Here is a 12,755-nt window from a genome sequence, read left to right as displayed (position 1 = left end):
TTCGACTCGTGCTGATGGAACTCCCTTGCAGATCCTACTCGCTATTGGCATCTTGTTGGTAGCTTGGTATATCTTCTTTGTTACCGTCGACATCTCATGCTATGCACATTCTCGAGTCAGTTTGTAGCGGCTCCCACCTCGCATTCATTATGGACATCTTCTTCGGCGTCTTTGCGATATCTTCGTAACACTGTCTCGGCGTGGTTTGTTCTACTCACACGAGTCACTCTTGACTACAGGCCTATTCGATGCTACTTGGGCCGGTCCCACGATGATAGGGTCTCGCACATCAGCTCTTGTATCTTTCTAGGGTCTTCCCTTGTTATTTGGAAGACTAAGCAGCACTGCTGTTGCCAGAGTCCGATCTTTGAGGCTGAGGTTCGTGCTTTGGCTTCTGATGCAGAGGAGGTGCTTTTAGATTCGCTCCATTCTAGAGGATTTTGGTGTCTTGATTCATTCTCCTATTCCTATTCAGCTATGTGATGACAGAGGCCCCTTCGATATCTGTCTAGATCCCAGGTTTAGCATGAGTGACCAAACACATTGGTGTGGATGCACACTTCACGTCGTGTCATGTTCGTGCTCATACATGTGTCGCTTCATTGTCACCCTGCGAGGGTTGGGGTGGCGATTTCTTCACTAAAGCCGACACGTGATCGACGATCTATTTATGTTGTCCAAACTCAAGACACATGATCCGCCTTGAGTTTGAGGGGGGGGGTGTTAGATATGTATATGTATATTAGATGTATGTATATATATACATACGTATACCTGTACATTTAGCTTCTATATGAAGCCCCATGATCACTTGTTGTGTAATATGAGATGAGTATTGATCTACTTCTTCTCCTCTTCTTTCATTCTTCCCTCTTCTAACACTTGCAAACCTATGCACCGTCTACTCTGTTTTCATCATTGTGTTTTGTCAAAATGTTTGTACCTTCAGGTCTTAAAGGGAAATTAAAAACAGGAAAATCTTCCTAGCAATGGAAAGGTCTCATAAATTTATCATCTATCCAAAAAAAGCAATTAGTGTTACAAATGAAAAACACCAGGTAAATGGTTAAATAAAGATTTGGAGAACGGAGGTGACATTTGACAACAGGGAGCTGTTTGGTTATGTAACTAAATAAATCATTCTATAACGATTGGAGTCATTGGACAACAAGTGAAGAATTACATTTGAGAAAAACTACTCAATGTGTGATGAGCAATTCAATCATATAATAAATATTGATGAGTATTAAGTTGTCTTATCGGATTGTTCTCTCAATCAAAATTATGCCTTGCCAAACTCATCTTCTCTTGTTCCCTAATCTAAATTTAACTTGAGAATTTGTTAGTACTCTTTAGCGAGCATTGCAAAAATCATCGGTGGTTGGATCTTTGAAGAGATTGATGATCTGGTTCTCGTTATCCTCAAGTTGTTGAGCGGTTGCTATCCTCAAGGAAGCTCCATGCACTTCATTTCCACTAGCAAGCTAGCAACACATTTGCCCACACTTGCAGAAAAAGAAAATAAATAAATAAATAACATAGGAAAAATAAATAAATAATATATCATAACACCTTTAATTATTAGAAATGTGTCATGAATATCTAAAGCAAAATAATTCAACTCTAAATAAAACAAAACAACACAAAAATTGTGATTGAAACATTACCTTATCATAATACTGTTGTAACAAAAAGACCCAATGCTTCTTGACATTCCGATAGTAAACTTTTGATCCTCAAACAGGTTCACCTTGGCTTGATGATTAGGTTCTTGCTATCACTGTCGAATACATAAAGAAACTCCACATATCTTGATCTCAATGAAAACTCTTTTTTGAAGTACCAAAACCTCCCTTTCCATAAATAGCTTTACCAACTACAGTAACACATTTACCAATTAACACATGCTTTTGCCTTTGTTTTTGCTCTTTTAACTTGCCATAACAAGGAGAGAAAAATACGAGGAAAGCACACACAAAAATCACAATAGTAACACCAAATACAAAGTCAGGTTTGAAAGTTTCTTATTTTAGACCAATCTTCACATTAACAAGACTAAGGCTTTCAAAGTTAGAGAAAATCCACAAGTAGTCAGAAAAATGCACGTGAAAATAACAAATGAACAATATTTTACAGATACATATATATATATATATGCTTCCAAATAAATCCAACATGCTAATAAAGCACAACTTACTTGAAAATATAGTTTGAATCAAAGATACAACCCAACGATTAATGTCTTCAATCAATCAACTTTCAAGCCAGACTTAACTTAGAAAATACAAAAAATTATAATGGTAAACATACCTTAAACTTGGAAACCAAATAATAATGTCTTCACGCTTGATATAAATAAGACACCAATCAAAGTGTTCGAGATATGAGAAGAAAAACCGAGAAACAAAACTAGACAATTTAGAGCATATAATTGCACGAGAAAATTTAGTAGAATCATCGATTAATCTACAAATAGATGTTGTAGTTACGAGAAGCTTTTTGGAGATGGAAAACCCAGGAAATTATAGACCTGTCAAAGGGATGGCATGATTTCACAATGTTATAAGTTGCACATTGAATTTGAAAACATCTTCTCCAAATGACCTTACTTGGTTTGAGCATGACATGATGATGGCATCTTACTAGAGCTTGAACTATTACGAGTCTTCCTACGCAGTCAAGAATATTCATCAAAATTAATCATTCTTAATAAGTTAACGTTCCTAGTTTTAATTACATACTATATACTTCCATGCTTCCAACATTGTCCATGAGTTCAATAACAATAATCCAATTATTGGTGTTATAATGGGTGCATATTGATAAACTACATATATACTAACATTCAAACATGATAATTAGGCAGTGAAAGAGGCATGCATACATATGCCCGATTAATAAATGCCCCTTCCAAAGTGAGATCTTATAGGATTAATTATACCAATATAATGAATTTTAAAGCTCTTTATACATATATATATATATATATATATTAAAAAGAACTCGACATGAATAGTAAAAAGAATTCTATAATAAAAAATTGTTATGTTATAGTGATTGATTAATGAATAGAAAAATTATATTAATAACCACCTTATTTGAACATTCATGAATCCACGAGTACATGGGTAGAAGTTGGAAATAATAAAAAGGAAAGCATGAAAGTTAATTCCAGTGATGAAATTTGGCTCAAGGTGAGATGGGATGGTGGCATCATCCCACTCTTAGCTTTCCCACAATTCTCTCACAATAAATATCTATAATTCTTTGATTGTTGTTGTTAATGCCACTCTTGAATGGTAACTTCTTAAGATTAGGACATTCCGACACTGCCAGGCATCCAAGTCGAGGGAAATCCAATGCAAAATTGCTTATGCTCACTAATCTTGGTAGCTTTTCTATCCTTACATATTCCAATGCAGGGAATATTGGTGCAATGTTCTGAGACTTCTTGTTGTTGGATTTCTCTCTCCTCCTCGATGTAAAACAATTTTTCTATCTCTACACAATCATCTATTTGTAAAGAAGATAGACATGGAGATCGCGGACCCAAAGCTAAATTATCCAAATTACATCCTGAAATTTCTAACTTCTTCAATGCATGAAAAAATTCTGGAGGCGATTGAGATGACTTGAAAGTAATGTTTTGCAGATTTCTGACATCAGAGATTTTGAGCTTTTTGAGATATTTCCCACTTCCATTCATCACAATCTGCTCAAGCTGTGGGCATGATTCAATTTGTAGTTCCTGCAAGAACCCATGATCTTTGCAGCTTAAAGTTTCAAATGGAAGACAGATCAAGTTATCCATACAGGCTAGATAAAGCCGAGTAGTTGGCAAACATGAGAGTTGTTGGAGAACCTCTTTTGATACTACACGCATTCCTATTGCTTTTGATGTTGTTGTGTTTCTTTAATAGCTTTAACTCTTCCTGCTCTACCCACCCATAAGGATATATGATCAATGACCTTCAACTTCGAATCTTGACATGAGACCATTCTCTACCTCTCTAAGATCTGTATATCTGCATATAAGATATTGCAATTTCTTTAAATATACCAACTCCTTTGGAAGTGATGAGATCTGTGTAAATGAAATGTTTAGGTATTGCAAATTAACCAAACATTTGATGTCCTTTGGAAGCTCTCCGATATCAATGGATGAAAGCTCTAAATATGTCAACTTTGGCATCTGTCTAAAAAATACTTCAGGAATATTTTTCAAGTGCTTATTCCTTTTTATCATTAACCACAATAATTCAGAACACTGATGAGACAAAATTGGTGAAAGCTTCACCTTGCCACTTATAATCACTCGGTTCGCGAATCTCCAATTCTCTGCATTGATTGATGGTATTTCAACAAAGGGCGATTTATTCCAATAATTCAGATACTGATGAGACAATATTTTTTCACTATCCATTTATTCCTGTTCCTCCCACAGTCTGACGCTATCCACACTGCCATCTCATAAATTACATCATGTAACCTCACAAAACCATAATCATCATCAGAAGAATACTGCAATAAACATGATTCCTCTAGCTTCTTAAAGATCTCCCTTGCTGTAGGATAAGCTTGTTGTAAATTGTTGATTAGGCCTAAACCCATCCATAATTCCAACAATTCATCTTTAGATAACCATCGTAAAATGGAAGTAGACAAGAAACACTCCTGAATATTTCTAGGTAGAGTATCATAACTGAATTTCAAAATCAGAAGTAATGATTCTTGCACACCTTGAACTACTTCAGTACCTGAATTCTTTAGTGAGCTCAAAATCTTCCCACTATTGGACATGATATTCTCATTAGACATGGCCTTTACCCGACCACTTGCAGAGCAAGTGGCAAACCACCACACTTCTCCATCACTTGCCAAGCTATTTCTTTCAACTTTTCATCTGGCTCAATAACGTCTAGATTAACATTGTCCTTGAAAAGATCCCATGCTTCATCTTCTTCCAAGCATTCCACTTTGATGATCTTTTTTCTTGCTTTCATCTAGGCACACACATCTTCTGATCGAGTAGTGAAAATCACTTTATATTTGGTGGAATCATCATCGTTCCTAAAAGGATTGATAATTCCAAGACCAACAAGGTCTACTGGTTCCCATATATTATCCAAGAGCAATACAATATTCTTAGTTTTTCGTGGGCATTGAAGATGTCTTGTTGACCGTGAGTAAAGAGGGGCAAATACAACTTTTTAGCAATCTCTTCCCAAGTTCTTTCAATCGAGTATTTTGTGAAGCTTCGATAAATAGCACATGATCAAATCCCATGTTTGCATCATCATCTAACAATCGTTGGTTGATTTCTTTCAAGAATGTGGTCTTGCCCACACCCCCCATGCCCCATATGCCAATTATATCGTTTGTTTCCTTTGTCGCGAATGGCGCAAGCAACATTAGGGTTGGAGCGATTTTTCCCCCACTATTTTTATTTGATTCGGAAGACCGTTCAGGGTCGTTGTATGTCGGTAAATTTGATTTCTGGCTAATCTGCTATCAACTGAGCTATCTCCTCTTTCAGTTTGAAAGCTTCATGTTAGGAATGGTATGAGTGCGATTGTAGAAGCGTTTATTTTAAAATCACACAAAAGAGAAATCAAATGCAAGAAAAGAACAGATAGATTTTAACGTGAGAAACCTGAGTACCGGGAGAAAAATCCACAACGGCAAATGCCAAGAAAATCCACTAAGAAAATAAGAAAGAGTACAACAAACCCTCTCAAAGAAGTATGAAAGAAGAATACTCTCTCTACAAGAATTATGGAAATAGAATGGATGGATTTACTCTTCAAATACAATGAGGGAGGCTTATTTATAGGAAGTGCCTTGGAGGATTTTTAATCATGAAGATTGCTTAATAATGAAGAAATCTTCTTAACCATGAAGTTTTCTTAATAATGAAGAAATCTTCTAGATAGCATTTGGCACACCAATCGAGACATGCCTTAGTGATGAAGAAATCCAACAAGAAGAGGATATGAGGGCAACTTTCAACAAACTCCGCCTTTGCATCAATATCCGAATAAAGAGCCTTTGCCGTATATAAGCCCTAAAGGGCGATCGGGTGTTGAAGAACACCAACCAAGTCCAAAACAATGGTTGAACTTGGGAATAGAAAAGTGGTTTTGTCAACATATCTGCAGGATTATCATATGTATGAATCTTCTTCACATCAATATTCCCAACAGATACAATATCCCCAACAAAATGGTGCTTAATGTCAATGTGCTTGGTCTTACTGTGGTAACCACTATTCTTGTAAGATGAATTGCACTATGATTATCACAGAATACAGTAAGAATGTTTTGAGACAAACCTAGCTCATTGAATAAGCCATGAAGCCATATTGCTTCTTTAACTCTTTCTGTAGCTGCGATGTACTCAGCTTCAGTGCTTGATAAAAGTCATGACTCGACCCGAAGAGAAGCACACCAACTAATAGAAGACCCGCAGAAAGAGAAAATATAACCAGAGATAGATTTTCTCCCGGTCTAGATCACCACCATAATCGAGCATCAACATAACTCGAAGAAAAATAGGTCGCATTAGACCTTTTTCATATCAAAGATCAAACCAATATCAGTCAGTACTCTTTCAAAATAACGAAGTATCCATTTCATCGCATTCCGATTGCTTTTACCGAGGATAGTGCATATATCTCGCGACTAAGCTCACGAGCATATGCCAAATCGGTCTAGTGCAAACCATGGCATACATAAGACTTCCAAGCGCACATGCATAAGGAACACTTGCCATGCGTTCCTTTGTCCTCCTCGGATTTTTGAGCCGATCGGATGACAACTTAAAATGCATAGCAATAGGGTACTTTACGAGCTTAGCATTTTTCAAATTAAATTTGTCAAGCACCTTACTGAATATAATTCTATTTTTCAACATCAACTTTCCACTTTGAGCGATCTCTACAAATCTCCATTCAGAAATTTTCTTGGCGGGGACCCAAGTTTTTCATCTCGAACTTATTGCTTAATTGGGCCTTTAACTCCTTGATTAGAGTAATATCACGAGTTTGCAATCAACATATCATCAACATAAAGCAATAGATATATAAAAAGACCCATTAGAAACCTTTTTAAGGTGAGACACGAGTTGTCATATTGGCTCCTAGAATAGCCTTGACTCAACATGAATGAGTCAAATTTCTTATACCACTTGTCTGGGAGCTTGTTTGAGGCAATAAAGAGATTTCTTGAGACTGACAAAACGTGGTTCTCTTTTCCCGAGAACCATGAAACCTTCGAGTTGTTGAATATAAATTTCTTCTTCCAAATCACCATGAAGAAAAGCGGTCTTTACATCAAGTGACTCAAGCTCTAAATCATAGAGAGCAACCAAGGCAAAGCAACATATGAATAGAGGTATGACTGAACAACGGAGAGAAGATTTCATTAAAGTCAATACCTTCTCGTTGATCAAAACCTCTAACAACATACCGTGCCTTGTATCTAGCTGCTTCAACACCTAAAATGCCATCTTTCCTTTTGTAAATCCACTTACAGGTAATAACTTGCTTATCAGTTGGTAGTTTCACCAACTCCCAAGTATCATTCTTGTGGAGACTTTCAATCTCTTCCTGCATCACAGCTAGCCACTTGGAGGAATCAGAACAAGTAATAGCTTCTGTATAACTCCTAGGTTCAGTGACTTCTTCAATCTCTTGAGCAACAACAAGAGCATAGCCAATAAAATGGCTTTCATCATCATGGCGAGCAGGCTTTCAAACATTCTCTCGCCTGGTACGATCGCGAGCAATACAATAATCTTGGAGATGTGGACTAGTAACCTCAGCAGTGGTAATGGGAACATCACCAGATTGTGTGCTAGAGGAGGGAGTATCATCTGACTTGAGACTGGAAGTCACAATTTCAACTTTTTCACTACCTACATCAGGAGAAGTACCAACAGTCTCCTTTCCAGAAAATAATAATGCATTTTCATTAAAAGTGACATCTCGACTATTGATAATCTTCCTGGTTTCTCGACAAAATAGTCGATATCCTTTAACTCCATCAGGATAGCCAACAAAAATGCACTTCATAGCTCTAGCGTTTAACTTCCAATCATTTACATGAGCATAAGTAGGACAACCAAACACTCTTAAATTAGAATAGTCAAGTTGTTTTCCTATCCAAATTTCTTATGGAATCTTGCCTTCAAGAGAAGCATGTGGATAGTGGTTGATAAGATAGAAAGCTGTGTGGGCTACTTCTGTCCACAAATTTCTACTCAAGCCAGCATGAGAAAGCATGCATCTTACTTTCTCTAAAATAGTTCTATTCATTCGTTCAACAACTACATTTTGTTAAGGAGTTTTAACAACTGTGATGCCTGGCGATGCCTTCTTGTGCACAAAACTGATTAAATTCATCACTACTGAACTCCAGACCATTATCAGTACGAAGCTTCTTGACCTTCTTACCGGTTTGATTTTCAACAAGAATTTTCCACAGCTTGAATCTGATAAAAGCTTCATTCTTATGGCGTAAGAAAAAAGCCAAAACTTATCTTGAAAAGTCATCAATAATGGTCAACATATAAGAACTTCCCCCAAGAGAGGGAACAGGAGAAGGACCCATAAATCAGAATGAATATACTCCAAAATACCTTTGGATGTATGAGAACCTCTGGCAAAGCTGACCCTCTTCTGCTTTCCAAAGACACAGTGCTCACAAAAATCAATCTTGGCGACCGGTATGACTTCCCAATAATCCTCTTCTTGATAACAAATTCATGCCCTTTTTCACTCATGTGGACAAGACGATATGCTACAACCGAGTATCATCATGAGGAGAAGAGAAAGATGAGGCAATGTGTTTTAACTGCAGATGTGAGTTCCTTTGCAACACATACTAAGCAACCAACAAGGTTAGCTTTAAATAAAACCAGAGAGCCACGGAAACCTTCAAAGACTCCGCCTCTCACTGAATACTTGCACCCAAGAGATTCAAGGATGCCCTAATGAAATCAAGTTTCGTCTCATCTCTGGGATGTGTCGACACTGACCAATGATCCGATAACACCATCATGAGTTCTAATCGACAAGACCTTTCCCAACAATTTTTGCAAGGAGTGTAATTACCAAAGCAAAATAGATCCACCATCAAGAGGCTCATAAGAAGAGAACAAATCTTTATGTGGACAAATATGATAGGTACAACTGTAATCAAGAAGCCACTCATGTTTAATATCATCAGTGTTAGAAGCCAAGAAAACATCACCATCAGAACAAACATCAACAACACTAGCTTCGGCAGATTTATCAGAATCAATAGTTTGTTTCCCTTTAGCCTTATCATTTTTATTCTTCAGCTTATAACATTCAGAAATAACATGCCCTGGTTTCTTGTAGTAATTGCAAATTTTTTTATTTCTAGACTTAGATCTTGTCTTAGAAAAATTACTGCTACTGCCTTTTTCAGTGCTACGACCCCTAGCAAATAAACCTTCACCGTTTTTTTCAAAATGATTATCAATATCATACTTTTCTTTAGCAAGAAGGTTTGCCTTAACATCTTCCAAGCTCAAAGTGTCAGCATTATTACCATATAACATAATTTCTTTAAAGTGCTTGTATGAAGGAGGCAGTGAAACAATCAACAAAACACCTTTATCTTCCTCATCAATATCAACATCCAAATTTTGAAGATCAACGATAATAGAAGAGAATTCACTGAGATGAGTTTGAATAGGGGTACCTTCACCATACGAAGAGTATAAAGTCACTCCTTCAGATGCAACTTGTTGGCAAGACTCTTCGTCATATAAAGTGATTCAAGCTTCATCCACAATTCGGCCGCGGTGGTTTCATGAATCACTTCACACAAGACTTCACGAGATAAGCATAATTGGATAGCTGACAATGCTTTCTCGTCTAACTCGGCCCACTAATCATCCGTCATGCCAAACGGCTTCAAAGATTTTCCATCCAAAGCTTTCTTCAAACCATTTTGGGTCAAAACGGCTCGCATCTGGATTCACCAAATAGAGAAACTGATCTTGCCATCAAACTTCTCAATGTCGAACTTGGTGATAGTGGACATGATGATGTGATTATAAGTATGGACCTGAACGCTCTGATACCACTTGTTCTTGTGGAGACTTTCACTGCCAATGTTATACCTTGAATAACAAATTTGAAACCAAGAGCCTGCATCACAATTACCTTTCCCATATTCATCCAATAATTGATTTACCTTAACTTCCGTTTCTCCAACCTGGTCAAAACCGATTCAAATCATGTTAAAAAGACCTATGTGAGAACACAACTAATTACTTTTCTATATTATAACAAATTGAAATTACCAACCAAAGCATAAATTCTATGATGTAATTAATATATGCAGATACATATACATAAATATCTTTATTTAGCAAAAAAAGAAGAAAAAAAAAGTCGTCTCAGTATGGTAGTAGAAGCTTTTACCTTGAGAAGCCAGCGTTCAAGTTGATTGCTACATAGTTTCCACTTGTTTTGATGATCATTAAGCTCTCTCTCAATATCCTTCTTCTTGGCCAAGAGATCTTTCTTGGCGTTGCTCAAATCATCAACCTTCTCTTTGGGGTGGAATATAAAGCAGATGTGCTGAAGCACAACAGGGCTTTGCAAGCAAGAAAGACAGCCCTTCACCAGATCCATGTCTCTCAAAATTAATGCAAAGATTGAAAACACAGATTCAAGCTCTCTCACAAGTCACTGTTATGGTTTCTGAGAGTTCCTTTTAAATGAGATTCAGACATGTCCTTGTTGCAATTTAAAAGTACCTTTTAGGTAATTACAGTTCCTTAAGTCTCATCATTTTAAAATTTTAAAATAGTATACTCACGTGCTTGCTCCGCTCTCATGTCACTTTAAAATATGACACTTGTTGGTTGTCTTACTGATAAACAATGAATTAAATCACAGCTAATTAATGACATGTTCATGGCATCCTGCAAGGTCAACATGGACGTGCAGCTTCATGCAACAATGTCATGATGCTTGGGATTCATTTTGGTACTCTTGATGTCTTTTTTAATGCAACAGTTTACAATAAATCAAATGTATTTTTAAATAATTTTGAATATATCACAGTTAATTCACTTAATTAACACTATAAGAAAAATTTCAAATCGGCATGGTAAAATTGGCACGGAAACAAAATCGTGACAAATTTGTTACAACATTTGATACGGAATTAAGAAACCGTGTCAAATATGTGAATTTTTTTAAAAATAATTTTTAATTCCGTGCCTAATACCGTGCCAAATATATAAATTTAATAATTTTTCATAACAGTGCCAAATGCAGTGCCAAACATATTTTTTTAAAAAACATAATTATATTATTACCGTGCTAAATACCGTGCCAAAACCCCAAATATAATAATATATTAATTCCGTGCCAAATACCGTGCCAATAATATAATATATAATAATATACTAAGATGGTGCCAAATACCGTGCCAACAATATAAAATATAATAATATACTAATATTGTGCCAAATACAGTGCCAAAATATAAATTTAATAATATATTAACACTGTACCAAATACTGTGTCAAAATATAAATATAGTAAATTATTAATACCGTGACAAATACAGTGCCAAAAATACAAATATAATAAATTGATTAATATCGTATCAAATACAGTGCCAAAATTAAAAATATATTAATATATTAAAACCGTCCCAAATACGGTGCCAAAAACATAAATATATTAGTATATTAAAACCTAGTCCCAAATACTAAAGTGCTAAAACATAAATATATTAATATATTATTATCATACAAATTCGATTGCAAAAAATATAAATATAATAATTTACACTATTCACACCAAGCAAGCTCTAAACCCTCTTTAATCCTTCCACTAAACCCTTGTTATCTCTTTTAATCTCCAAATTATTTCCTAAGCATGGCATAAATAATGGCATGTGGTGGTAAAAGGATAAGAAAATAAGTGCTCGGTCTTTTCAGTACACAGTCTTGTTAATTTATTATTATATTTTTCAAACACTTAAAAAAATAAATTGAAAGCGCGTCAAAGCAACAATCCCAATTTTCTAAAATTTTAAATTTTGTGGGAAAAAAATACATGCATATTTTGCATGATATATAAAGAGCAAGACTTAAGAGATGGATGGGAATTATCAACAAGATGACCTAGTACCTAGTGAATTATTGCGAACCTTATTTACGTGCATTAAAAACATTTGAATTGGTTCGTAGTATATGTTCCCAGAGAAGTTTACATCAATAAGTATATATATATAATCATATTCATACCAACAGTAAAAAATTGTTTACTTTCCAATTACATAGGGAATGACAATGTTTGGTGTTGACTTTCTTTCAAACACTCACTCTATATATTTCTCCTTTAATGTTTTAATATAATATAATATATGTTTGAGTGAAGAGTGAAAAGAAAACACAGCTTTTTCTTTTTCTTTTATTCTTCTTCTTCTCTCCCCTGTAAATCCCTAACCCTAATCTTCACCATCACCATGGACGTTGCTCCTCGAGCTCCCGACCTCGGCCCCAACTATCTTGCTCACCAACCCTAATCCCCAACCCTCATTGAAGCTTTCTCACGATTGGCATTGTCTCTTTCCCTGTGATCTCGCTATTCGCTTCTCTCTTCTTTGAAGCCTCGAATCTCTCTCTATATGGAGAGAGAGAGAGAGAAGGCACCCGAGCAGTGCCGAAGGATTTAATCTTTGCTTGCATCTCCGAGTGTG

General features: G+C 35.9%; 1 protein-coding gene across 1 annotated transcript; it reads right to left on the bottom strand.

The window, feature by feature from the left end:
• Window positions 1-3,313: 3,313 nt before the first annotated feature.
• LOC120253465 (putative disease resistance protein At1g63350) lies at window positions 3,314-4,818 on the bottom strand. The gene is made up of 4 exons (XM_039261807.1): window positions 4,480-4,818; window positions 4,298-4,393; window positions 4,061-4,192; window positions 3,314-3,748 (listed from the first exon to the last, which is right to left on the bottom strand). The coding sequence occupies exons 1-4, from the start codon at window positions 4,816-4,818 to the stop codon at window positions 3,314-3,316; spliced, it is 1,002 nt and encodes a 333-aa protein (XP_039117741.1).
• Window positions 4,819-12,755: the final 7,937 nt, after the last annotated feature.

This window comes from Dioscorea cayenensis, unplaced genomic scaffold (genome assembly GCF_009730915.1).
Source record: "Dioscorea cayenensis subsp. rotundata cultivar TDr96_F1 unplaced genomic scaffold, TDr96_F1_v2_PseudoChromosome.rev07_lg8_w22 25.fasta BLBR01000092.1, whole genome shotgun sequence".
NCBI classification, from domain to species: domain Eukaryota; kingdom Viridiplantae; phylum Streptophyta; class Magnoliopsida; order Dioscoreales; family Dioscoreaceae; genus Dioscorea; species Dioscorea cayenensis.
The sequence above is the reverse complement of the archived record's forward strand: the minus strand, read 5'-3'. Positions and strand labels throughout refer to the sequence as shown.

What these genes read in the sequence shown, in the direction of transcription:
- LOC120253465 (XM_039261807.1), bottom strand. Translation starts at nt 4,818, where the DNA reads ATGTCTAATGAGAATATCATGTCCAATAGTGGGAAGATTTTGAGCTCA. An exon ending in GTTTTGTGAGGTTACATGAT is followed by an intron (nt 4,394 to 4,479) that starts GTAATTTATGAG and finishes TTGTCTCATCAG; the next exon opens with TATCTGAATTATTGGAATAA. An exon ending in GAGTGATTATAAGTGGCAAG is followed by an intron (nt 4,193 to 4,297) that starts GTGAAGCTTTCA and finishes TTTTTTAGACAG; the next exon opens with ATGCCAAAGTTGACATATTT.